General features: G+C 48.8%; 1 protein-coding gene across 1 annotated transcript in view; it reads left to right on the top strand.

Moving 5' to 3' along the window:
* The window catches only part of ME3 (malic enzyme 3), a 199,009-nt gene that overhangs the window by 132,321 nt on the left and 38,982 nt on the right, over positions 1 to 27,706 (top strand). Inside the window, exons 5-7 of the mRNA XM_079930727.1 lie at positions 977 to 1,052; positions 11,506 to 11,667; positions 21,078 to 21,181. Coding sequence (XP_079786853.1) covers positions 977 to 1,052; positions 11,506 to 11,667; positions 21,078 to 21,181 — 342 coding nt within the window. The remainder of the gene's footprint in view (positions 1 to 976; positions 1,053 to 11,505; positions 11,668 to 21,077; positions 21,182 to 27,706) is intronic.

Below are 27,706 nucleotides of genomic sequence, written 5' to 3'. Positions count from 1 at the left end.
TTTGAGAACAGAGGATTTTGAAACAGTCTTTGCAAAGAGTGAATTTTGACCAGAGAAACTCTGTGGGCACAGAGGCTGGTCAGTACTGAGAGTCTATGTGGGCTGACAGGGATGAGTGGATGGGGGCACTGATCAGTCTGCCCTGTAGTAGGATTGTTTCCATCTGCCTTCGGCTGCCTGGGTGGAGATGCACAGGGAGCAGAAAGTGGGTTTCCTCAAGGGGTGAGAGTTTTACAAGCCTGGTGAGACCAAAGAGCGGGGCCATGGGTGTTTACAGTATTGACGAGGGCATGACTTAAGTAATGGGTCACAAAATTCAGTAACTGTTCATAACTGTTAACTGCTAATAAACTGTTGAGTAAGATATGTCTCATCCTCCTGCCCTTACAAATATACCTTCATGATGGTCTGGAAGGCCAAGTTTGAATTTAGAATTCTCAGACTCTACAACTGGCTCAAGGCTGGCAGTGCCCCCCTCTTCCTATCCCCAGCTCCATCCCCCACTGCAAGAGGCCATGTGTATGAGTGTCTGGACATCACAACCCACACGTCCAAGTACCAGTCATAGCCCCAGGCTTAGGGATCCACCCACTGCAGTGTAGTCTGTACTTGGAAGGAGGGACCCAGAGAAAAGGCTCACAGAGTCCCTAAAAGCAGCCTTGAGACCACTCAATCAGAGAATTCTGGGGTCCTGTGTGCCTGATCTAGAGAGGGGAAGGAAGGTACGGGCTCTGTGAACACAGGCTCCGGGTGGGTACATCCCTCGGCCCCATGGACCTCCTTGCCCTCTGGAGGGGAAGAGTTGGAGGAAAACCAGAGCAGGGCTCTCTAACATTGCTGGGGCTTTGGGCAGGGACCCCTTTTGCCCAGGTCTATGGCTAAAATTAACTGATGCAATGATACACAGTACTTGTAGTCTTTGCTCTGTTCCTAGTCTGACTGGTTTCTCTGTGTGTATGTGTTTTTCTTTTCCCAGTGGGCTGTTTATCACCATTCATGACAAGGGCCATCTTGCAACAATGCTGAACTCTTGGCCAGAAGATAATATTAAGGTATGGCCCTGTTTTCTTTGATATTGCTCTATTGTTGCTCCTTTCAGCCTGGACTAGAGTCATTCTCAGCTATGAAATGGGCCATTACAACACTGAAGGCAAGACACTGCATCCCTTCCCCAGGCCCAGACCATAGACCAGTTACAGCCGAGCACAAATGCACCACGGAGTAAAGGCTTGTATTAACCAGGCATCCGTGTGAAAATGTCTAGTAGTAGTAGTAGTAGTAGTAGTGCATGTATTGAGTACCTGCTGAATACACACACTGCCAGTTTCCATGGTGGATTCAGGGAAAAATCCAACATAGACCCTCTTCTCAAGTGGCTGACTTTTCATGAGGAAAATAAGACAGAGACACAAAAGATTAACAGGTGGAAACTGATCAGAGATAAACAAGGCACACTGAAGAGCTGGGGGTGTTCAAGGAGGCCGAGATTACTTTTAGCCTGAAGGGGATCTGGGAAGACTTAGTGGAAGAGGTGACATTGGAGCAAGGCCTTGAGTTGAGGGGTAGAGTTTGGATGGTCTGGCGTTGGAGGGACTAAGATAGAGGGCAGGGACATTCTGCACCAAGAGAAAAGGTTTATGATGAGCGATGTCTTCACACCTGGCCGTACGCTGCAGTGTATGTGTTGGGCGGGGGGGAAGGGACGCATATGCAGAGTGGCAGAAATGAACCTGGCACTGTTTCCTGGAGCATCAATTTTACTTGAAACATTTAAGGAAATTTTTTATATGTAACAAACAGGATATAATATAGAATGCAAAATTGGTGAAGCTTTGTAGAAACGTGTTAGCCTCTGGCTGTGTCCCCAGATCTCCTCCTGTCATGGGGACTTCTATGGAAGAGTTTCAGGGACTCTGGATTCTAAGATCATTGTCACTTCTGCAAACAAACGGGTGAAGCAAAATTACAGAACATCTTCTGGCTGCTTGGTGAGGGCATTTCTGGCACTCGAGCGGGGGAGTGGTTGGACCTGACCAAGCCCAGTCTATGTACCTCTCGGGGCAATGCTGGAAGGCTGAGATTGTTTGCTCTCAGGCCCTCCCTCCCTCCGTCCCTGCCAGTTCCCTGGGCCACCTCTATCCACCATGCATTGAGTACAACTTCTCTCTACCAACCTCTCCTTGTGTCCCACCCGCTTCTGTCCCTCTCGGGGGTGTGGCGACATTCAGAACCAGAGCCAGTAGGGCAAGACCTTGGCTCTCGGCAGCCAGGCCTGAGCCACAGCTGAGGCCCTTGGACTCCAGTCCTGGCCTCAGTGAAGAGCTCAATTCGTACATCTCTGTCTGGGTGTGATGTGCCCTGTGCTCTTCTTTCCTGCCTATCTGCTTAGACTCTGGTTACATGCAAGCCTTGGCCCTGCAAGTTTTGGTCCCAGTCCCAGAAGAAGCAAGTTTCCAAGGTGTGTCTAGGATGAATCTATAATAAAATCTTGAGCACATTACGGGAAACCAGCTCACTCGATGGGAAGTTAACTCCAGCCTTCCCATGCTCTGAGGTCCTCCAGACTAATCTTTCCTCCTTCCTGGACGGTTCAGCCGTGGTGAAACTTGTCCGCAGTAGGCACTCAGTAGATGCTTGCTGAGTTGAATGAACCCAGTAGGTGGACACAATGAACATCTTCCAGGTTATCAGGCCCTGTGCCAGGAGCAGGGAGATGGGGTCTGCACTAACATCTATGGTGCCTCTGTGCAAGCTATGAGGAATTAAAAAATAAGATGAAAAGACACCCCCTTTTAACCAGTAAGAGAAAAGCACTGCTTCCTCCAGGCTGGCACAGGGCCTTGGTGAGGGGCTCATGGGCTGGATTTCAGGTCCCCATCACTCCTCTTGTCAGGGCGTAACTTTACAAAACTGCACCCAGGACTCTGCTTTGAGGAGTGTAGACCCCGACCCCACGTTGCTTCACTCTGACTGGGGAATCAAGATATGAATTCAAAATAGAACCTTGGCCGCTAAGTATCCATGGGCTTCAACCAACATATTCTGAGAACCTTCTAAGTTCTAAGTGTCTCCAGAGAGATGGAGATGCACCTGTTGTGATTTTAGAGAAAGGGAAATGAGGGCTTTGGGGTCACCCTGGGAGAGGTGGAACTCGGCAGGCCTCAAACAAGGAGAAGTAGCCAGAGCCTCCAGGAAAAGCATAAGTTTCATGAGTAGATATCTGGGCCAGTGCATCTAATTCAGTTGCATTCAACAGCCATTTAGTAACATCTGTTCTATAGGAGTTCTCTGGGGGGCTCAGGGATAAAGAAGGTGCACAGGCCCAACCTCAAGGAGCTTGCAGGCTAGTTAGAGAGACCGACCTGGAAACAATTACAGTAGACTGTCTGTGCTGCCGAAGACAGGAGCCCGAGGATGAGGAGCAAACAGGGTGACTTGTTGGCCACTCACCCTGCAGTACCCCAGAGTGGACAGGTGAATGCCTGGGGCCACCTCTCCCCCTCCACCCTATACTCCTGTTTCACTTTGGAGGAGGCCAGAGGTCAGTCTCAGAAACTATGTAGAACAGTCAGCTCTGGCTTTGCAACCAGGCAGACCTGAGTTCTGGTCTTGAATCTTCCATTTACCTGCTGTGTGTGCGGATAACCTCTCTGATCTCACCACAGGAAATTGTGAGGATTAACTATGATAAAGTCTGTACAACACTGAAGGGCACTTGAATGGACACTGTCATTGCTGGAGGTGGACGAGGCGGCTGTAGCACACACAGCAGTGCAGGGAAGAGGCTGCAGACGCCCAAGGGTGGCCGAGGAGGGGGTCCCCTTACCAGGGAACCACAGACCACAAAAGGGCAGCCAGTCAGTTTGGTCCCTAGAGATGTTTGATTTAAAGTGACTTTTGAAAAACAAATTCTTTCATTAGGGAAAGGCTTCCCGGAGCTAACTCCCTCCTAAATCCCTACAGCAGAGTCTGGCTTCACGCCAAATTTCAGAAACATGTAGCCTCGGTGTGAACTCTAGACCGAGTCCCTTTTCTATGATCTTCATAGACCCCAAGTTCATCTGACCCCAAAGTGCCTTAGTCAAAGGGGAATTAATGGGACATTTGGCCAAAAATTCTGAATGGAGATCTTCCAGGCACAGAACATTCTGGAACCCACCGTGTTTTATATCCTCTTCTCACAGTGGCTGGGGTCAAAGCAAAGCTGGCGGGAAAAATGTCTAAGGAGACCTGGACCCAAAAAAGGCCAAGAGTTTTTACTTCTGGATCTGTGTTGTGAACAGTATGTACTGGCATCCTGTTTAGATTCCTTCTGGCACATTGGCTGGTCTTATTAGCAATAAAGTCCATTTTTAAAAAATGAAACAAATTTTAGCAGTTGAAAAGGAATTCTTTGAAAAAACTCACCTTAATGATTTTAGTATTACTTTTTAATGTTATTATATTAATTTTATATGCTGTAGCTCAAGTGAGAGCAGCTGTCCCATTTAAAATTTGATCATCTTATCTGCAAATACAATTTTTAAAAACATTGAGAGTCATATAATTGGTAGAAGTATTTGTTGTTAAATTCCCTGGGTGTTTGTGGGGGGTGTTTTCTTAAATTGTCTTAGAGGGGACGTACTTTCTTTTATTCATCTTTGGATCAACAGAACCTATTTAGCATAGCGACTGATATACAAAAGATAATAAATAAAAGTTTGTTGAATAAAAAAATAAATAAGTGACTTTTGAAAAATTTGAATTCGTGGACAACATTTTAAAATTAAGAGACTTCATTTAAAAAAAAAAATTTTTTTAAACCCTGGATTTCTGACTTCTCTAGAAAAACCGGGAGCTCTGAATATGGGGCACATAGTTTGGCGTGTGTACAAGTCAAATAGGACTGATCAGGTTGCCCCTTGTCTATATCCTGCCCCATCACCGGCCTTTTTCAGGACGATCCTTCTCTCTCACTCCAGGGCTGCCCTTTCAAAGGTTCAGCATGTTCTAAGCCACAGTTTTTCTTGTTTATTGGTGTGTTTTCTCCAGTTACCTTTAAAAGAGGAGATGAAGAACTCCTTCCCTAAGTAGGGAATCTCTGCTCATTAACCCTTTCATGGTACTCTGGTGCTAATGGAGACTCCCCTTCAGTATTTCACTTGATTTTCACACTGTGACCAGAGTGGGGTAAGGAGTGCTTCTGAAACCCCCCAGGTGGGTCTTGGAGAAGCGGTAGGGTAGGGGCGTGACTTTTCTCAGATGAGCAAGCTGGTGTTAAGCGGTACCCACAGTCGTCCACAAGTAACTGATGATGCCACCCAGGGCCCTGCTGCTGAGCCATCGCTTCCCCAGCTTCTGAATAGGGCAGGCAGGCAGAGTTTTGCAAGGCACAGGTATCTCTGGACCTTGATGTTGTTGGCTGGAGGGGAGGGGTAGTTCAGAGAAGCTTCCGAAACAACTCAGAAGATAAAAGCTGAGTTTCTGTGGCTTCCCAGCCAGAAAGCAGAACTGCAGACTGAGATGTAATAGGAGTAGGCTGTGAGGGAAGTGAGGCCAAAGCTTAGTCTTGGGGACCATGCAGTTTTGTGGGCCCCTCTGGCTCAGGGAGGACGGGCCAGCCTGGCCCACACAGAGCTTTCCAGCATAAATCACAAAGGGGAGTGAGAACTGCTTTTCTGACTCTTTCCCACAGAGACCATTTCCCGGAGCCAGGAGGAATGGTCAGCTCAGAAAAGCCCTCCTCCCCAAGAGCTTTCCCAAGGTCCTAAATCTCTCCTTCATCCCAGTCCCAGCAGCTTTGGGAAGGAGTTGCTGGGAGGTGGCCGAGTACGGGAGCCAAAGGAGCATCCCCTGCCTCTGGGCACCAGCCACTTGGGCCTTTAAACTTGGACCAGACGTTAGTGCTAAGTGCCTGCCTGTCACGCACACGCCCACTATAGGTTAAACCCCAGTCGGGGTCGGCAGTTGGATTTCCTGGGAGACATTCTCTGAGATGGAGATTGGCATATCAGGCAGTGCTCTTGGGATCAACACCTCTAGGAGGAAAGGAAGCAGGACAGGGAAAAGGGAGAGAGGTTGGGCTACGTGGGAGCCATCGGAAGACCCAGCTGGGCGCGCTAGGAGGCTCATGAGCGGGGATGGTCCTTCAGAGTCATCCTGAGCTGGGCCAAGGGATCTGGGCCTTGGTAGCCCTGCATCCATCATTCCTTGGTTGTGGGCTGCTGCCCTGGGAACGGGGTGTGACTTTGGTCAAGGTGGCTCTCTTCAGTTGAGGAAGGTCTCAGAATAGGCTCATAGCTGAGGGTACCACTGGGGGAACAACCCCTTCGTTCCTAAAAGGGGTATCTGGGCGGCACACCAGAGGCACACCTCACCAGCATTCTGCTAAGTGCTCCACACAGACTAACTCACTGACTTCTCCCAGTGACCCTCCAAGAGGCAGGGGTTGTTCTCATCCCCATTATATAGACAAAGAAGCTGAGAGGTTAGCTCAGCTTTGCTCATGAGGGATGGAACCAAGATTTGAGACCACGGACTGTGCATTATTTATGTTGTGGAGAGAGAAAAAAGGAGGAGGAAAGGGAAAGATAAGCGGGAAGGAAGGCACAGCAGGAGGAAGGGGAGGGCCTCACACACAGTGCTATGGGCAGCCCATGCCCAGAGCTCCAAGTCCAGGGAAACCAGAGCCAGAGCAAGCAAGGAGGCGTGATCCTCCGATCAGTCCTGGGTCAGCCCCATTGGGTCCACCCAGGCTGAGGGAGGTGGCAGTAAGTCAGAAGCTAGGCAGGCAGAGAAAGAATGGGCCACACCATCCCTCAGTCGTCTGAATCTCCTCCTCGCCATCTGAAATACTACAGAGGGGTTATGAGTTGTAAAAGCCATCCTAACAAGGAAACTGTGAGCCAGTCCACTGGTAGCTATTGCTGGGCTCTAAAACCCCAGGGTGCTGCTCAAGTTTGCCCTCAGCCTTTTGACCCCGACTTCTCCAGTGACCCACAGCTCTAGCTCCACTGACGTCACGAAAAACAGGATGCGGCATCTTCTCTCTGAACTTGCTCATCTACTCCAGTTCTGAATTCAGTCCCATGGAGAAGAGCCTTTGCTCTCTGTGTTGGATCTGACATTGTCCATCGGTTACTGAGTTCATATCACATTGCAGGCCCCAGGCTAAGCGCTGAAGAATCAAAGAGGACAAGACCCTTTACTTGCCCTTAAAGAGTTGCTATGAAAGACAAGGAAATATATATAACTATAATACAAGGAAGAAAGGGATAGGTGCTGTGGGAGAGGAAAATGCTATAGGAATGCAGAGTTGGGAGTGATAACTTCCAGAAGGGAAGCTTCATGGACGGAAGTACCTCTTGAATCGTTCCTTGAAACATGCAAGGAAGGTAGGGTTTGGATCAAGGAGGTATAGGGATTGAGGTGTAAAATGGCGTGTAGTCAAGAAAACACACACTTTATAAAGATTAACAGCGTTTCAGTTTGGATGGAGTGGATAAAGGGGAAATTCAAAGAGCAGATTGGGCGTAGACCACGGAAGGCCTCAAATGTCAGTCGAGGATGTCTGAGCTTTACTTTATAGGCATCAGGAGCCATCGGAGGTTTGGAAGCAAGAACGTGACAAATCTGGGTGCGCTTTGGAAAAATGCAATGGAGTAGGGAGAATCCAAGAATAGAAAGACCAATCAGGGAACCACTAAAGTGGTCAAGTGAGACGCAGATGGGCTGGTCTAAGGTTAGCAATAGGGATGAAGATCATGAAACAGGTGAGAAAAATGGAAGCAGGTCAAATCAGCAGAACTTGGTGACCAATTGACTGTGGTTGACTGATGACAGAAGAAGTCAAAGTAGATTGGGCAGTTTTGAGCCTGGGAGATAGGAGGTAACAGAGTGAGGGAGGACAGCAGAAGTGGAAAGTTGAGAAGGAGAGAAAGGGAAAAGCAGATTCATTTGGGAAAGGACTTGGAGGATTGGAGAGGACTATTGGACATCCAAGTGGCAATCTGGCAGATGGTGAGCTGTAAGTGTTTGCTTAGAGGTGACAGTATTTGCCATTGGAATGAACGACAATGTCAAGGTTAGAATGCGGTTGAGTTTCTCATGGCCAGACTTTCTTAAAAGCTGCCAAGGTCTCCCCTTGGTTTCCTTTTCATTCACTCATTTAACAGATATAATTGTTGCATGGCCTTTCTATGGTGAAGCTGAACTAAAGCCAGACGAAACAATTAAAAATTCTACTATGTAATCTTTGCCCCCAATACTAACCATCAATATAATCATACAAGCAGTGACCATTTGCCAATCACTTACAAGGCACCAGGCGCCTGGTTAAAATGAGACACTTATTATTTCATTTCATCTTTACAACAAGCTGACGAGTTAGACATTATTATTATTCCCATTTTATGGAAAATTAAAACTCAGAAAAGTTATCTGATGACCCAAGATTACATATTGGTGGGTTATCAAGGAACCTAGATCCGAATACAGGTTATCAGACGCCAAAACCCCTGCCATTAACCTTTAGGCTATTTGGTGAGATTAAATGGACATTTTTTAAAATGTTAAATAAGACCCCAAATGCTGTCACCATCAGATTTTTAAATCGCACCTATGCAGGGCTTGGCAAGCAGTAGGTACTTAATAAATGTCTGCAGAAGGCAGGCAGGCAGACAGGAAGGTTGAGCAGGCCGGGTGCGTGGTAGATACAGCAAGCGCCAGGAGAAATCACATTGGGTTGTAACGGGCAGGATTTGCACTGCTGGAGAAAGAGCAGAAAGTGACAGGAATATAGAGGCTGAGAGGCTAGAGATTATTGGTGAATTCAGAGTGTGTCTGACGGGAGTGAGGCCAGTTCTGCTAGAGGGGGCAATTGTGTGCAGAGTTTCAGAAGGCATGTTGGGTTCCTGTCATGAAAGAGATAAGCCTTTTGGACTCTATTTTATGGACAGTTAGAAGTAACTAAAGGCCTTTGAGCCTGGTTGTGAAGCCGTTGCAATAATCCAGCCATTTAGCACTGCAGGATGGAGAGTGGATGACAGATGGAGGTGAGACATTCCCTCGGAGGAGTCAGGCGTGTAGTCAAGCACCTTTGGACATCCCCAGGCTGGGAGGGTGGCCCTGCAGAGCCCCGCTACCATCTTTTTTTTTGGCCATACTGCGAGGCAGGCGGGATCTTAGTTCCCCAGCCAGGAGTCGAACCCATGCCCCCTGCATTGGGAGCGTGGAGTCTTAACCTCCAAGGTGCCAGGGAAGTCCCCCCGCTACCATCTTGAAAGGCCCCAGAGTTATAAGGAGAACACCCTGGAGTCGTAGCTGATTTCCTCTGTTGAACTCCGTGTCACTCACTGCCCCTCAGCAGAGAGAAATCTAAGAGAATGGGAACCAGAATAGGGAGGCTTTGATTAGGAGAGATGATAGAGAAATGCTCAGAGTTTGGGCACTCAGGTGTAGCGTGAAGGCACAGGCTTCACTGGGGAAGCTGCCAGCAGGGGGTCAGAGGCTGCGGAGAGGGTGGCACCAAGGCGGGACAGGACTTTGCCAAGAGCACAGGTGCTTTTTCCCAGCCCAGCCGGGTTGTAGAAAGAGCCCTGAACCAGGTACCTGAAGCCTGATTAGAATCTCGACTTGCCACATACACAAGCAAGGTGCCCTTGGTAAGTCATCTGATATTTCTAAGATAACTGATGTGGAAACATCCAGCACAGTGCCTGGCGGTTGGCTGATACTTAACAAATATGTACAGAGCATGAAGGTCCAGGAGCTTCAGTTTGCTCACCTGTGAAACACAGATAACTATCCCAGACGGGCCTCCCTGCCAGGGCGGGGGAGGAGCAAGTGAGATGCAGGACGGAGACACTCGCCCTGGAGGCAGGAGACCAATCTAAGGGGGACAGCACGACCTTCATGGGGCCGCTGCGCTCTCCAGAGCCCCCTTTCCAGCAGTGGAGGTGTGGCTTTACGCGTCTCTACACCTGCTTCTACCGAAAGGCAGCACAGCCCTGTGTGCTCTCACCCTGGGAGAGAGAAGATTCCACAGAGCCTATGGGTGCTGGACCATAAACCCTCCCCAGTAGGAGTGGGTCTTCGTCTCTTTATCGCCGGTGCCCAGCCCACCACTGTACCTGCGTGGAGTAAACTGACCTCTGCGGTGCCCACGGCACCACGCTTGGGGCCAACCAGGACAGCCACAGCTCAGAGCTGGTCCTAAGTCCTGACCCGAAGCTGGTTCCAGTGGAGGGCTGGGTGGCCCCATAAACTCCACTCACTTAGAGATGGAGGGAACCAGTGCTGGAGAGCCAGTTGAGGTGACCTGTAAACAGCTTCACTGTCACCCTGGTGGGTTCTTCAGGGCGCCTTGCAGTCTGACTTTCCATTCTCTCCTTTCGTGGGACCTGAACCCACACACACAGCCTACATTCCCCCCACTTCTACCCTGAACCTTAATTTCCTTTTGCATCAAATACCTTTCTCCCCAGCTGTACCCCTAATGGATAATCTCCACCTGTCCAAGATGTGGCACGTGTGTCCCCTCACCTAAGAAAGGTTATCCTACAGGAAGTACCTCTCCCTTCTCTCAGTCTCTGCTGCCCTTGAGCTGTTCCGCTGCCCTCACACTTTCCCCCCAGAGTCAGTATAACTATACATGTTCCACCTCTCTTTTGCCCATTAGTCCTTTCGAGGGCTGGGTCCACGCATTCTTGTTTTTATAGATGAGCAAACTGAACCTCCTTCCCCCAGGATTTGGCACACTGTCTTTTGCAAAGCAGGTGTTTCATAAAGATGTATTAAATGAATGAATGAGGGAATGAATAGCCATCATTATCATATGATTATTTCTGTCATCACTATCAGCTCCATCAGCATCTGTTAATTCACAGTAGGTAAGCCTGGAACTAGTACTATGTCTAGTACCTACTATGCCTTCGGTGATTTTTTGCCAAAACACAAAGACAATCCCAGTACAGCTTGAGAACCCTCCTGGTTTCCCGTGGAATAGTGACCCTAGCAGACGTCACGAGGAGCTCTGCTTTTTGCAGATTGGATTTATTATACCCCGGAACAGGGCGGAGAGCACATATATGGGTCTCTAAACCCTGGGGCTGTAGTAGCAGCATCAACACTTGTTTTATTATCTCCTTTCATTCTGCCTTCCCTCCCTGTCCCAGCCCCAGAGCTCCAGCTGAGAGAGTCTGCTTAATTTCTTTGAGGGAGAATGACTCGGTGTGGGTTCCCTCCAGCTGTTCCTGCAGGAACAGAACCTCGGAATGCAGGCCGGTGTCTTTCCATCATCTCACCTCGGCGGGGTTTCTCTCCAGCCCTGCCAGAAAGGGGAGGGGATGGGGGAAGGGCCCGCCACCTGCAGTTGAAAGCGTCCTTTGGCCTTGTCCCAGACAAGCTGTTTCATCCCGCAGCAGAGGCGGTGGGCGTCCAGTCGACAGGCCTGACGTGCTGTACAAACGAGCACTTTGTCACAGGAGGTGCTGTCCCTGATTGACGGCGTCCTGCTTTGTCTTTCAGGCTGTGGTGGTGACTGATGGGGAGCGCATCCTGGGCCTGGGAGACCTGGGCTGCTACGGCATGGGCATCCCCGTGGGCAAGCTGGCCCTGTACACGGCGTGCGGAGGCGTCAACCCGCAGCAGTGCCTCCCTGTCCTGCTGGATGTGGGCACCAACAACGAGGTAACGCGCTGCCTGGGCCGGGAGCCAGAGGGTGGCAGCTGGGATGGCGTGGGGAGCACCTCTGTGTGGTGGTTCTGTTTACAAAGCACCAGGCCATTTCATTCTGGGGTCCCCGCTGCCAGGACACCTCCCCTACATGGCTGTGATGCCAGGACCTCTCTCCTCCCTGGTTGCCCATCCCACTCTCCCAGTCCCATCCTCTCCCCCCAGCCACTGCTGGGTCTTCTTGCTCCCCTACCTCCTGCCAAGGTACCCCCCGGGCGGGCTTTCTGTGCTTCCTTGTCCCGTGTCCCTAGGCAGCTTCCATTGCCCTCATGGCCTCTCTCTGATCCATTAGTGAAGAAAGCCGCTGAGGCGAGAGTGGCTGCTGGGCTGTTTTTTCAGCATTTTAGAGGCCAGCTACCCCTGTAAAAGATTAAAACTCAAAGCACCAGGACCAAGGGCTGAAATGTCTGGATCAGGCAGATGAGCAATCCTGCAAACCCAGGGAGAGAAACTGACCCGAGCTGTGGCTGAGAGCCACCTGCAGGCTTCCAGGAGGTTTAGGATTTAAGGAGCTCAAACCCCAGCCAAGAGTTTGCTCTGGGTACCACCACTCTGGGTCACGGTGTTTGTGCATGTCTGCAGTTCTCAGCTCTGTGTCTCTGTATCATGAACATAAAAGAATTTCTTCTTGGTGATATTTATCTCTGGGTTTAAAATCAGTGCATGTCCATCTGAGAAAAACGTTTTCTCATGTTCATTGAAAAAACTCCAGAGAAGTATTAAAAATAAAATATTAGTCACAGAGCCAGTAATAATCATTGTTTACAATTTGGGATATTTCTTTCCAGCCTTATCCCTCTGAAACGTTTATTAAAAACAAAATTAAGATTATGTTGCATATACAATTTTGTATCCTGCTTTTTTAGGTGTAATGAATGTCATGGGTTTTCTCCCAGATCACTAGCCATTATTCCACAAGGTCATTTTCATAGCTGCCTGGCGTATCACAATTCACGTAAGAAACCCTCCACTCTTGGACATTTAGGTTGTTTCTAGTCTTCTTGCAAATATAATTGTGCTGTGATACCCGTTTTTGCAGATCAGTCTTTCCATCTCTGGTGATTTCCCAAGGATAAATTCCTAGAAAAGGAAATATTGAAGCAAAGGGAATGGTCATTTTTTAGATTCTCGATTCATAGTGTCAAAAAGCTTATACTTATTTGCATTCTGAGTTGATCTTTCTCTAGAAAACTTGTGTGACTCTGCATGGCCTCCTTCCTCCCTGGATGCCACATGACATCCTCATTTCTAAACAAGAACAAGCACTGTAGCCTCTAATGAGAAGTGATGCTTATTCAGGCTTCATCCACAGATACGGTCAAATGAAGGAGCAGCAGACAGACCTGGCTTCAGAGCTGAGAACTCACGGGGGTGGGAGAGGGAGGAGGGAGGACAAGAAGAGCACGCGAAGTGCTGGCCCGGCAAGCAGGGACCCTGGTCCCGGTACCCCTGACAGCCGGGTGAGTCCCTGTACCTGTCTAGATACCATCCCCTTCTGGTACAATTAGGGCCTGGACCAGAAAGTTACTAGGTATTCTCCCACCGCTAAATCTCTTCTCTATATGCCTCCCCACCAGCCTAGGAGAAGGGAGGCTGCATGGTGGTACAGCCTTATAGCTGCTCATTAAGACCCATCTTCAAGGTCTGCTCTGCACTGTGGTTCCCCTCCCCAGCCACACGCCTGGGTTTTGCTGAAATTGTCCCTCAGCCACAAAGGCCATGTGTGGAACCGCACAAACGTGGATGAGTATAGCAAACTTTGTGTTAGTTATTATTCCCATCCATCACCTCCTGCCATGTTCCAACTGGATTTGTTTGAGACCATCTCTCTCTCTCTCTCTCTCTCTCTCTCTCTCTCTTTCTCTCTCTCTCTCCAAAAAGCTGGCTCTAGGCAAGAAGTGGAACGGCTTGAGACTAATTCTTAGGCCATTGCATCCCTTGGGAGGGAGTTGGTTGCCTCTAGCAGATGCCTTAGATCCTTTGTCACTGAAGGTCCAGCACTCAGCAATGATGAGCTGAAGTTTAGAGTTAGTGCCAACTTGTAGCAAACCCACCAGAAAAGATGGTGAGAAACTCTGAGTAATCAGGGCCAGGCCCTTTTCACAGACCACCCTGTTTCAGCCTGACAATAACCCTGTGAGTGGAGCTCAGTTATTACCCTCTTTTTACAGCTGAGGGAACTGAGGCCCAGAGAGATTAATTGGCCCAAGAAGATCTGCTGGAAGTGGCAGGAGTGGGTCCTAATCCACATGAGCGCTCCTCTCCCCACACCATACCACACTGCCTGCCCGGGTTTTTGTTGCTTTATGAGTAAAGATTATGTCTTGACTTTTAGAATTTTTATTACTAAAGTAACTTTAAAACATTATTCAACATTTTAAAAGGAGAAGGAAATGGCATTTCTCCCACTATGCTACATTTGTGCTCCTGTCCGCTGTTTCTCTGTGCGTGTACATAGACGTAGATACAGTATTACCTAATTAATCATGCTGTGCCCCTAATTTTGTCCTGATTTCTTCAATGAAGATTATTTTGTGAGCACTTTCTCTTTACTTATTTTTTTAAAGTTTATGAAGTGTTTAGTAGGTGTCAGGCATTCTGCTAGGCTGAGGGAGATAAATGAGAGCCAGGCGTGGGTGGAATCTTTTAGTTGTCAGTGTTTCAACACTGTCACCTAATTGATCATCTTAATGGCTCATGTGTTACGTCTCCTCAAAGTGTCTGCTTCTCCCCCCTGGGGCTTTCGGCCTCTGCCTCAGCTCTCCCTCCTGGGTGTGGAAGGGAGAGAGTTTTGGAAGGACCAGAGGATTCCCCAGCTGAGGGGACAGGGCACAGCCTGACCTGCCATGCAACACCACAGACGAGAGAGAAAGCAGTGTTCTCCATGTCCAGTAAGACCTATGCCAGCACCTGCAATGGCCAGGCATAGTTCTGGGCACTTGTATATTTCAATCTCTCTTTTTTTTTTTAATATTATTATTATTTTTTTTTTGGCTGCGTCAGGTCTTAGTTGGGGCACGCAGGATCTTCGTTCAGGCATGCGGGATCTTTATTGTTGAGGTACATGGGCTCTTTGTTGCAGCACTCGGGCTTCTCTCCAGTTGTGGCTTGCATGTTTTCTCTCTCTAGTTGTGGCACGTGGGCTTAGTTGCCGCGTGGCATGTGGGATCTTAGTTCCCCGACCAGGGATCATACCCTCCTCCCCTGCATTGGAAGATGGATTCTTTACCACTGGACCACTGGGGAAGTCCGTCAATCTCATTTCGTTCTCACACCCACTGTATGAGATATTGTTCTCCCCTTTTTACAGATGAGGGAACTGAGATTGACACACGTTAACTACTTAACTTCAGGTCACACAGCTCTAAGTGTTGGAGCTGGGACTTGAACCCTGGTCTCTCTGGCACCAGAGTGGCCTTGTCTACTGTGGCACACTGCTCCAAGATGTCAAGTATTTGTGTCACAGACTGGGTAATGAAGACTGAGAAAGTAGGTGTTTCACACAGTCTGTGTTCCATGGACACTCAGGATCAAACTAGGGCACACCGATGCCATTTTCACAGCCCTCCCCCGCAAAGAAAGGTGAACTCCCGCCAGACCTTCTTCAAGAAAGTTACAAAGAGGCCAACATTGGGAAGACGGAAGACAATGATTTCTGTCTTTTCAAATGCATTGACTATGTGATCTTCCACACTAGAGTTCTTTTTAAAAAATGATCAGTTTGCAAGATTTTTCCCCTAGAAGTCTGGGGGCACATCTCTCACCCAGAGCAAGACACAGCAACAGGAGAGGGAGGCTCTGCCTTGCAGCTTCCGTCTTACGTGGCAGTGCAGGGAGGGTTGCTGCCGTGAAGGCTTTAGTTTCAGAACAACTAGACCATCTGTGTGTATGTCTCTATAAAAAACTTCTGGGGCAAAAGGAGCTTTAATCAGAGTCAAAGAAAACACCCCTCCAGGTTTCCTGTTGAAGGAAAACATCTGCTATCTACAGCCCTGAAACTCTGAGTCACTTTTACCTGCCGACACCAAGGAGGTTTGGAAAAATAAATATGTGAGACGTGATCCCAGGAAGGAGGGACATCCCGTGATGAAGTTCCAAAGGACCAGGGCGAGGGAGCCCCGCCCAGTTAGACAGGGCACCTGCTCCGGCCCTCCCTCCCTTGTGTCTGTGTGTGGATTGATTTGTACATCTTGTTTCATATACACACAGCAGAGTCACAGACTGTTCACATTAGATGTCATACTTACTAGATATTATATGTAAATACTTCTCACTCAACCCCCTCGTTTCACATGGGAAAAGGGGCCCCAGGGCAGAAATGGCTTCTGCCAGGTTTGAGTCCAAGCCCAGTGCTTGGCCCACTCTGTGCTAAAGGTCCTGTGGGACAACCCAGGGCTTGGCTTCTCCTGCGGAAGTCTTGAGCCTCAATGGATTTTCCTCTCAAAGAGGTGATGTGAAAGTCTCTGTGGAAATGACTAAAGAGGGGGATGGAGGGGACAGATCATCAACAGAGCCTGGGAGACTGTGCCTTGGGTGTTACTGGTTGCTGAGGCAGCGTGGGATCGCCCACAGAGCTGGGTATGGAAGGGTTCCTTCCACCTGGCAAGATTGTCTTTATCGCAGCTCATAAATAGTCAGCATTCACCCGTGTTGCCGTCGGGCACAGGCTCTCTGTGCACATGTGACCAGTGAAGGGGCCCTTCCTAGGGTCTTTGTAGCTTACCCTTGGGCTTAACTGAGCTTCCAGAGAAATACATGGTGGGCATAACTGTCACCCAGAGGGGGAAAGTGCACCATGTCCACACCGTGAACCCAATCCCATTACCTCCCCAGACCCCCAGATGCTCTCTGAGTAACATCGTCATGTGCCCGTTGCTCTGCAAGATAAATATTTTTCCAGACCAAGAGGTTCGTCTCTCTTCCAGCTTAAACCCAGTGCTCAATGATATGGCAAGTGAAGACGAGCCAGCCATTTTGCTTTCCATGACGTTTAGTCTGCAAGATTTTTCACCTTCGAAAGAGCCAGGCACACAGCCATGGAGGGTCTGTTCAACTCCCACAGCAGAGGAGGAAGCTCTGGTTCATTTGCTCTGGATAGAGCCTTAACCTGAAGGCTTACATAGTGCCAACGGGAGCTTGGCAACTACCTAGCAGAGGGGAAGCAGCAGGCTCAGAGGGGAGGAAGCTGATCCCGCCTGGGAAGACCCCTGCCCTAGAAGCTGCTTCCACCAAATTCGTTTTGTGACCTTAGGCAGTTCATTTAACCTTTCTGGGTCCCCAACACTCATCTGGAGGAAGCCGAACCAAGTGATTTCTAAGACGTCCCTAGTTCTTAATTCAGCATCTCCTTAGCCCAGTCCTAGAATAAACGCAACTCACATCAGTAAACACTTTTTAATGGCCTGCGATGTGCCGGCACTGTAAACATCACTAGGGAGATGCACATGACTAAGGACCCTTTCCTCAAAGAGCTTGCATGATGCAATAGAGATCATTACTATCCCTACTGGACAGAGAAGTAAAATGAAGCAGGGACAAGTGCCCAAAGTCGCAGAGCTAGTTAAGTGGCAGAGCCTGAATTCAAACCCAGGTGTGTCCGGTTCCAAAGCCCAGAGCCCCTTCTGATTCTAAAACCACACTGTCCTGAGGGTGCTCCGGGAGAGCATCTGACCAGGGCCACTGGGCCTGGCAATGCCCTTTCCTCTGCGGCACACTGCCTCCCAGCTTCAAGATTCCTTCTTCCTCTCTTGATGGGGTTACCAGATTTAGCAAAGAAAAATACAGGATGCAAGTTAAATTTAAATTTCGGACAAATAGCTAATCATTTTTTAACGTAAGTATGTTCCATGCAAAACTTGGGACATATTTATACTAAATATATATATATATATCTCCTATCTGAAATTCACATTCAACTGGGTGTCCTGTATTTTGTCTGGCAATACTGCCTTCTGAAAGCTTCTCTTTTTAACATTTATGTGAGGAAGTGCAGGATAGAGGAGGGCTGCCAGGGGAGGGTCCAGGCCAGTTCATAGTCCCACGCCTTGGTGGCAGTCATTCTTATAACCAATCACTCGGTGGGACGCAGGGCAGAATGTGGATTTCTTGTTCCATGTGGTACCAAGACAGTGTGGAAGCTCCACCCTCTGCTGTTTTTGAGAAGTCATTTTCCCTCCTGACAAAGGAAAGCCAGTTGGCTGGAGATGTGGACACGGTCTTTCCCCAGACCCCATTCAGGCTGTCACTGCTCCCCAGCCTGGTCTACAGGACCAGCTGGAACTTCCAGCCACTACTGGACTCTTCCAGGAGGACCAGGGAGGGGGTCAGGAGCCAAACCCACATTCCCTGGTCCCCACAATGTCAAATGATGGGGTGGAAAGGGCGCTGTCATGAGACCCAGTCAAAGCAAGGCTCAGTTTCAGCTTAGATGTTTTCTGGCTGTGTGAGTTTGGGCAATTTATTTAAACCCTTGAACAACTCTACCTTCCTCATCTGTAAAATGGGCATGAGAGTATGTAAGACATAAGGATCAAACTACTTTTGATTCAGAAGAGTGAATTACCTGAAATTTCTGTACAAGTATGAGAAGCTATATTTTCGTGTCACCTCCATATAGAAACTTTCTTCCCAATTTTTTGGAGTGCTTAGTTTTGAAGTATTTCAGACATAAAACATTTTATTATAAATAAAATAAATATTATAAAATATCAGGACTTTTTTTAAAAGCTTCTTATGGTCACCTTTACATCTCAGTAGTACCTCATTAGTGTTGACCTTTCATCTTAAGTGCAGATATACTGAGAAATTTTTGGAAAATCCTAAAATTCTTCAGTACCACTGGAGAATTGGACCTGCCCCAGAAACCGTGTATGCAGCACTGAGAAATCCACTCTTGGCAGCCTCATGCACTACTGAACCAATCTGTGACTTGGAAACATTACAGATTATAATTTACCGTGGACCCTTTCACCTCTATAAGAACTAAAAAGTGAATATTTTCTGCAAATGCCAAGAGTTAGACTATTTTTATCATTTATGTGTATGCCCTTTGCAGGCTGTTCATATGTGTCAGACAGTTGAAATTGTGATATCTGTGCAATTTTGTATCCTGCTTTTCTCATTTTGAATAATCTCATACACATTTGTCCAGGTGGCTGCATAGTCTTAAAAGGCACCGGTTTCAATGACTGCCTAGTTGTCCATCTAGGTGTTACATCATCATTTACTTCCTTGATCGCCCTTGGCTGGATGTTTGCTGCCTCTAAGTGACTTTTAGATGATCACTTTGAAAGTGGCCTGTGGAAGGGTAGGCACCATATATGTCCCACTCTCATCCTTTGGTCACACACACGCAACTGCCACGGCAGGGTCCTAAACAGTCTCAAGGATGCATAACCCAGGAGGCAAAGAGATTGGGAAAAGAAGTTTAGACCTTACTGTCTTTCTGATGTAGCCGTGTGGCTCCTTGGAGAAAGCCCTAAACCACCTCAGATTCTGTGGACCCAGAATTGGGGGTGAGGGGTTGAGAAGGCAGGTACTTCCTGGTCTTTTCTGTCCACTATACCTTTGTCCTGCCACCTCCTACAAGGCAATATGGAGCTAGAATGGTGTCCTAAGCGAGAATGAGCCACCTGAGCAGCCTGGCTCAGTGGTTAAGACCATGGGCTCTGGAGCTGGCAGCCGTGAGTTTGAATCCAGATTCTTCCACTTATTAGCCCAAGAAAGAGGCGGCTGTTTAACCTCGCTGTGGCTTCCCCTCCCTCAGCAGTACCTGACACATTAGCAAACGCTGTGAAAGTCAAAGCTGCTGCCATTACTTTACAGCACGTTATGATTCCCAAAGCTCTTTCACGTGTATTATTTCATTTCCTCATCACGATCACCCTGTGCAGCTGGTATTCTATCCCCATTTGACAGATGAGAAGAAGGCTCTGAGAGGTCACGTAATTTGCCTGAGGTCACACAGCTTGTCAGTGGTGGAGGTGAGACTGGACTCTGAGCCCCTTGAGGGCAGGACCCATGACATCCTTGCCTCTGAATCCTGCAGGAGCAGTCCGGATGGAGATGACGATAACACAAAACCTTGACCCCAAGGAGCTCATCTTTGTGGCGGCAGAGACACAAAAATAGATACTTTCCAAATACCCGAAAACATAAAATTACTTCCTGTTTCTTAAATGCACCAGGGCACCAGGTACTTCTTCCTCCTTCTAACTCCAGCCCCCAACCTTTCTTTGTGCCGATTTCTAAGCCTGGAGAGCCCAGCCCACCGGGCAACATCTGCCCATCTTTTAAAGCCTGACCATTTCTTCCGTGTCACCATCCCCACCCGTTCCCCAGCGGGAATTACTCCACTCCTTCTCGGTGCTGCCAGGTGCCATGCTTTGTGCCGAAGAAATGTCTCTAATCTGTAATAGAGTTTACTTACTCATCAGCCACCTGCATTAGGCCGTGAGCACCTTAGAGGCAGTGACCATCCCTTACCTGCAAATTCCCCGACAGTCCTGACGGCAGCAGGCGTAGAGGGTCAGTAAATGTGTCATGCACGAATAAGCCCGCTGATTTCTGCATAGGGGTGTGTGTGAGGAGTACAGAGAGGCAGGAGTGGTCATCAGACCAGGGCAGACAGAGAGGATGACCAAACAGCGTGTGAAAGCTGTGACAGAAGAGCTGCAGGAGGTGGAGTGGAGGGGCCACCTAACACAGGCCGGCATTAGGGTGGGCCTCTCTCTTGAATGGAAAGTTCTGGTTGTATCAATCTATCCTTGTATCCCCAGGGACTAACACAATGCCAGGCACGTGGTAGGTATTCAGTAAGCTTTCACGGAAGGAAAGGAGGGAGGGAGGGAATGTTTTCTAATTTAAGTCCAGGTCAGTGACTTTGGACAAGACCCAGTACCTCAATCCAGATGTCGCCTGGGGTGATTCTCAGCACAGGCTGTTTTATCCCCCAGGGAGACATTTGGCAAAGTCTGCAGATCTTTTTTACTGTCACAACTGGGGGTGCTACTGACTTCAAGTGGGAAGAACCCAGAGACACTGCTAAGTATTCTGTCAATACAATATACGGGTCAAAGAACTGTCCAGGCCAAAACGTCCATAGTGCCACTGTTGAGAAACCCTGAAATGAACCCAGAGCTGTGGCCAGAGGTTGGAAGACTGTATCAGAGAGTTCTGCTTGTTCAAAGCATCCTTGATTCCTAAAGTGTGGACCCCTGGGGGTCTACCCTCCATCAGTGGCTTGGCTTCCAGACCCTTCCAGAGACAGCACCTGGGGAGTGGGGAGCAGCCTCCTCCCTCCCACCCTCCTACCCTCCTTCCCGCTAACCCATGACACTTAACGGGACGGATGCTGTCTGTTGTAGGAGCTGCTCAGGGACCCTCTGTACATTGGCCTGAAGCACCGGCGCGTGCGTGGGCAGGAGTACGACGACCTTCTGGACGAGTTCATGCAGGCCGTGACGGACAAGTAAGTGGGTGACCCTGTCCCTTGTGAAAGAGGACTGTTAAGAGATAGCATGACTAAGTCAGCATGGGTTTTGGAAGAGATGCATGCCTTTCCGGATGGTCCAGAAATTCCAACTTGACGCTGTGTACTCGGAAATCTCAAAGCCAAACGGGCTTGTTCTCTGGGAGAGTCTTTGGGAGCAGAGAAGGGAGGGGAGGGGATGACGGCTAGTTAAGTATCTGCTGTCCGGGGAGGAAAACCCCCTGGGCCGAGCTCTTCTAGGTTCCTGGCAGGAATAGGGATGCTGTTAGCAGCAGGGGAGAGAAGTGTGCCCTTCTGACGGAATGGCTTGGAAGGCAGCTGGCCACCTTAGTTGTCATTTTCCAGCTCCAAGGACCAGGCAGCATCAATGGGCCACCACAACAGGCCACACGGGCTGGGCCTGCGAGATTTACGAGGTGTCGTCTCTGCACGGGGGTGCACCACACTGACAGCTCCTGCCGCTCTGGCCTGCCCCATCTGTTTGCCATCATTGCCCCCTGCTTCCCCCGCTGAGGCTGGGGTGACATGCTGGCTGTTCTCAAAACAGCCCCCCGCTCTCCCACGCTGAGTCTGACAGGCAAGTCAGTCAAAACTGTCTCAGCAGCTCAACAGGCCTCTGCAGACCCAGCAGGTCCCCTTCTTGCTTGAAAACCTCCAGCCTTTCTTGCTGTCCCAAGAGTGCCCAGGTAGGCAGAGCTGGTCTGGACGTCCTTGGCAAAGTACTTCATTGTCTGAGTTCAGCCACTTGAACCAGAGCGGTGGGCCGGAGAGAGAGCTGCTGTGGCCTCTGCAGCCCAGGAAGCCTCATCTGGGTGGGCTTTGGGGGTGGGCAAACCAACCCCACACTTCCAGGTCATTGATCTTGGGCAGGTTACTAAACTTTAAAGTCTCCTTACCTGGATTCCTTATCTGGGGATAAGAAGAAAGCATTCGATCGTTGTTGTGTTTTTTGTTTTCATTTGTTAGGATGAGGGAAAGTAACACTGAAGTTATATGGGATGGGGATGGTCCTAGAGGAAGGATGAAATTGGTAATGGAGTGTGGGGTGTGGAGGTAGGCATGCTGATAAGCAACTGGCCAAGAATCCAGTGCACACCTGGGAGCTTCGTCTTAGGTGGGAGCACAGAGCCCATCCACACAGAGGGAAGGCCACGCTCTAGGCACAGATGCCGGCAGGTGGGTAGATGTTGAGGGGGTGTGCGTGAGAACCCCCTTGGAGGACAAGGTCATCTGCCGAGGGTGAGGATGGGGACAGAGGCTGTGGAGGTTTAAGGTGCAAGACGTAAGAACTGGCATGTCCAAACTAGGGAACTAGAGGCTGGTTGCTGGCCTCCTGGAGGTTACTGATCATGAATTTAACTTAGGTCAGTTAAACCTTTTCTGTGATTTTCTCTAGCCAGTTTCCACTGTCTGGATGCAGGGCAGGAAGAGACAGAGAGTAGGATTTAATCAGGGTTGGGATTTTGCCAGGCAACAGAGAAAAAGAGAGAGAAAGGAGTTGAGAGTATATTCAAGGGGATGGTTATAATGATGCATGAGGCCTAGGCCGGGTGAGAAGGGACAGCTAAGGCCCTGCTGGAGAGGAGGGGTGAGGAACAGCAGTATGAGCAATGGACAGTAGGTCCTGATGAGGCCTGAGAATGATTGAGTTGGGTACCAGAGGGAATAAGCTGGAAAGAAAAGAGTAAATCAGAAAGTCAGGGGTTGGAAGCTGAGACTGTGAAGGAAGGGCTGCTATTGAGACACGACCACCAAAACAGCCCATTCGAGGGTCGGCTACGTGAACAGAGGCGTATCATCTAGAACACGAGAGGTGACTGTCCTGCTTAATTCTCCCCCTTTTAGATCATCCTGAATATGACATTCAGTTCCAGACAAGATACTCTGAGGCTGGTAAATTACCTAAAGTGCCTTTGGAGAACCATAGCCACGGCAGTGACAGGAGCCAAAGGCTCAGACTAGTGGGGAGAAGACATAAGGGCTGCTCTGTGGGTACCAGGGATGCGGTCCTCCCTCCAGAAGTCTGAAAGCTGTTCTTCCAGAGGAGGGACTGGACTTGTTTCTGTATACCCAGCCGGAGAAGAACCCATTGATAGAATGCTAAAGAAGGAGGCTTTCCGCTCAAAGTAAATCCAAGCTATCCCACAGTGCAGGGGACTCTGTGAGAACAAGTTCAAGTTCAGGTTGAGTGGCTTCTGGGGGAAGCCACCGTCACAGGAGAAAACATAAGCATCAGTTGTCCTTTAAGATGCCTCCCTGCCCCAGTGTTCTCTTCAGACCTCTTAAGATCCCTGCATGGCTGGCAGGATAGGTTTTATTATTCCCATTTTGTAGAAGAGGAATCTGAGGCTCTGAGAAGCCAAGGAACCTGTCCCAGGTCCCGCAGCTTGCGACAGGACGGCAAATTGACCCTGAGTCTGCTGACTCCAAGGCCAGACTGCTTTCTACAATTACCTGTGGCTAACAAGAGAAGGGAATGAATTTGGCTTTGAGAGCCGGTTCTTTCCTTCGTGTTTCCAGGGCTCATTGCGTATCTAGTGAGTCAGTAGTCATTCCATGATTCCCCACAGAGAAGCCGTGCTATTCGTGTGAGAAGGTTAAATAAACTAGGATGTAAGAGGCTCTTCAAATCATCATTAAAATCAGTTCACAGACACACTCACAGAGTATGCGTCAGCCAAGAGGAATGTGTCCTTAGGTGGAAAAGACAGGGGTTGACGCTTGGTTGTTTTAACTTTCTAATAAGCTAAAGCAGATGTTTCTGTGGATACTGTAGTTGGGGAGTGAGCCAGTGTCCCAGGATCTCTTGGGAATATAGTAGCCCCGTGATGGAATGCCCGGCCGGGGCAGCGCTGGGTGAGTCAGCAACCCTGAGGCCAAACACGATGTGCTTTAAGAAAGAACCTTGGGAAACGTTGACTCCTGCCTTCAACATCCTGTCTCTTTCCAAATGTCCTGCAAATAAAAGCTCCACCTTCTTGCCCCTGCCTGCTAATCGGGTGTTATCTTCAGATTTTTGGGGCCTGAAAAAAAGAGTCGCTGTAGCTCAGTTACTATCCTGGAGTTTGGCCACTGGGGAGAACCCACCGAGGCAAAAGGAATCTCCACGTGCACCTGTGAACCACAGCAGTAAGTGTGTGTGTCCAGCTCAAAGCTAAGACACAGCCTGATGTTCCCGTGGCGAAGACCAGTCATTCCGTGCTTCCTGCTTTCCCTGCCGTGCAGTGGGACCTGGAGCGTTGCCCCTGAGGGATAAGTTTTCCCTGATGGTTTCCACTTATATTTTTCATTTCTATTACTTACAGAAGAATGGATGGGAATGGTTCATTTTAAGATTGCATCTGGAGCCCCAGCTCTGTCTGATGCTTGGCCTGGGCTGGACAGAAGTTTGACGTCAGCAAACTTTAGGCAGGCCATGAGAGGAAGCCACCCCCTTTCTCTAGTTCACCAAACCTAAATATAGAGATTGCTAAGCTCCTGAGATAAGAGTGATAAACAAGAAGGGAGATAATAGTTTTTTTTAAAACCTGACTTTTAAAAAAAGCATCTGCATTTTAGCTCCAGGAAAATTTCTTTTTGAGTCTCTCCATCTTTCTCTCTGATTTTCTCTCTCTCTCTCTCTCTCTCTCTCACACACACACACACACACACACGCGCGCGCGCGCGCACCATCCTACACCAGATTCCTGAGGTTTATGCCATAGTGGAACTGGCATAGTACAATTTCATCACATTCTGGTGGTTAAGGCAAATCAGAGGTGCATACCAGATTCCAAGAGAGGTGATAACACAAGGGTCGAAACACCAGGAGGCATGTTCATTGGGGAGCCACCAAGGTAACAGACCATCACACACCATCCAGCCTGGGAGGGGTAAGGAATGGGGCAGCCAGCATTACAGGAGGATGCGCTCTGAAAATGCAAGAAGGGCGGAGCAAACCATAGCATCATTACACATGGAAACAGGGAGATGCGTCAAATACAACTGATAGTCAGTTATTGAGTATCTGCTGGTATATAAGACGCTGTGTCAAATGTAGGCGGAAATCCACAGAGAAATAAACAGTACAGCTCTCAAGGAGCTGTTCATTCAGAGACATTTTTTATCTACCTACTGGAGTTCAGACCCGACCTCTCAGCTTTCTTGGCCTCGGAGTCTCTTTAAGAAGAATTCTAGGGAGAAAACATGAAGTTGGGAGTTACCAGTTCATAGATGGTAGGTAAGGTCAAGGGCATGGTGGGGTTCACCTAGGGAAAGAGAGTAGAGAAAGAAGAGAGAATGGCTCACCACCGTTTTTGGAACCCTGCCCTGTGAATAACTGCAACTTAAAGTGCTCAACAAAATTTAGGATTAGACTAGGATGTTGTTGGTAGAAATGGCAAGGAGGGTAAAAGGTTTGGTTCCTCGTACCAGCTCTGATTGCTAGGATCCTAAGGCCTCTCTAGGTGCAACAGGAAATGATGATTGATTAGCAATGTCTGCCCTGCAGGGGAGTGAAGCGTGGCAGCATATGTGCCATGCTTTAGCCATCCTGGATCTGTGAAGAGCCTATGGCCTAAGCATCTGCAACTTCATGAGCCCTCACCCTCACCGGTCCTCCTGCAACTTCTACAGTCAGCAGAAACTCAGAGGCCAAAGGAACCTGAAGGCTGAAGATTTCTCATAGCTAGGTGTTCAGGATATTTCAAGAGCTACACCAAGCCTGTCTGTTGGGTCCACATGAAACTGCATCTCCTTCTGAGTTACAGAAGCATGCAGGAATATGCTCCCATGGGTACACTCCACCCTCACGCCCACCCCAGTCCCCTCTGGAACAAAGCAGTGGCTCAAGTAAGCATAAGCATATGAGTACGGACCTGTGGTTCCCAAACCTGGCTGGTATTGGGCTCCTCCGGGGAGTTATATAGACTCCAGCCTCCTATGCCATATAGGCCCGGACTGAGGCCTGGGCATCTCTGCTTTTGAAGCTTTCTTGACGCTTCTGTTAGAGCCACACAAAGGTTGAGATCTAAAAAGCTCAGATGGACTACATTCCCAGTAGAGGCATGTTTTGAGCAGCCCCAGCTCCCCCTACTTTCAGAGTCGGACTGGAGCCTGAGGCAAGGGTCAAGGACCAATACACATCATATACAATTGATAGTCAGTATCGAGAGGCTTTCCACACATCTTCCCACCGGGGACCTGCATGAAGAAAGGCCCAGCACCTTCTCTGGGCTCACCCTCCCAGGCAGTCTATCTTGACAACACACCTGCAGCTCTAACAGTTTCCTTCTGGCCTGAAAACCCCCCCAAGCCGGGCTGTGCCTGCTGCTTCTGCTGGTGTCCCCTTCGCCCTGGAGGAACTCGAACTGCTTTCAGGCCTGACGTGATTGCATTTCCACATATGGGGAAAGCACACACACGCACATCTGGGCACCCCTTCCCAGAAGACGCGTCATGGGGAGGAATCAGGCCCACCTTTCCCCACCAGCTAGGTGCAAGCTCAAGCCTGATCCCCCGGCCTCAAGCCTTGGCTCTGTGAGGGCTGACGAGCGTGGAAGAGGGAGATGGCAAATGCATTGGTAAGGTAAAGGCAGTCATGACTGCCTCATTCAGGGGGTTTCTTACAAAGTGCTTCCCCTGGAAATACAGAAAGTCACATCACCCTCCCAACAAATATATATATATATATATTTATTTATTTATTTATTTATTTATTTTGGAATTTGACTTTTCAAACTCGTTCCATGAGGGAATATATTTTTCTGGCAAAGAGACAGGAGCAGCAGGTACTGCATCAAGTGTTCCTGGGAACTGAGCTTTATTTTACCACTGAGGTGAGAAAACTCATTCTAGAAGCTCCAAGAAAGCTAAGAGCAGCACAAATAAACAATGTATCTAGTCATGCTTTTCCAGGGCTTTTGAGTAAGGACTACGTGCCCAGCACTCTACTAAGCCCTGTAATGAGATTCAAAGAAATAAGACATGCCCTGTGTCCTCATGAATCTTACAGACCTTCCCAAAAGACAACATTTTGAACAGGAACTAATTAGAGAAGTGTTAAGTACTCAACTGTTTGGTGTTGACTTTCAGTTCAGTGGAAATTCAGAGAAAGAAGCAATCAGGGATCACTGGGAAGAGATGGAAAGTAAACAGATTCAGGGCCAAATGTGATTAAGCAACAGGAGAAAGCACATTCCATATGGATGATACATCATGAGAAAAGCAAGGACACAGCAAAGGCAAGGACAAGGCAAGGAGTACGCAAAAGACTCTGGAAGACTGGTCCCACTAGAGGTGAATGTTTATTGGTTCCAAAAAAGGTTAAGTAGCAATAGAGCAGGCTATGTGATGGGCCTCGAAACCCAGGCAGAAGGTTGCAATTAGTAGAGCTCAAAAGTGGAAAGGGCTTCAGTTATCTAATCCAGTGGTTTTAAACCAAGTTTCCCCGAACCCCAGGCATTTACAGAGGTGCATCAGGAGTGCTAGAAATGAATATTTGCCACCAACCATACAAGATTGAAA

Source organism: Stenella coeruleoalba (assembly GCF_951394435.1).
Source record: "Stenella coeruleoalba genome assembly, chromosome: 8".
Lineage (NCBI taxonomy): Eukaryota > Metazoa > Chordata > Mammalia > Artiodactyla > Delphinidae > Stenella > Stenella coeruleoalba.
This window is presented reverse-complemented; position numbering and strand designations above follow the sequence as displayed.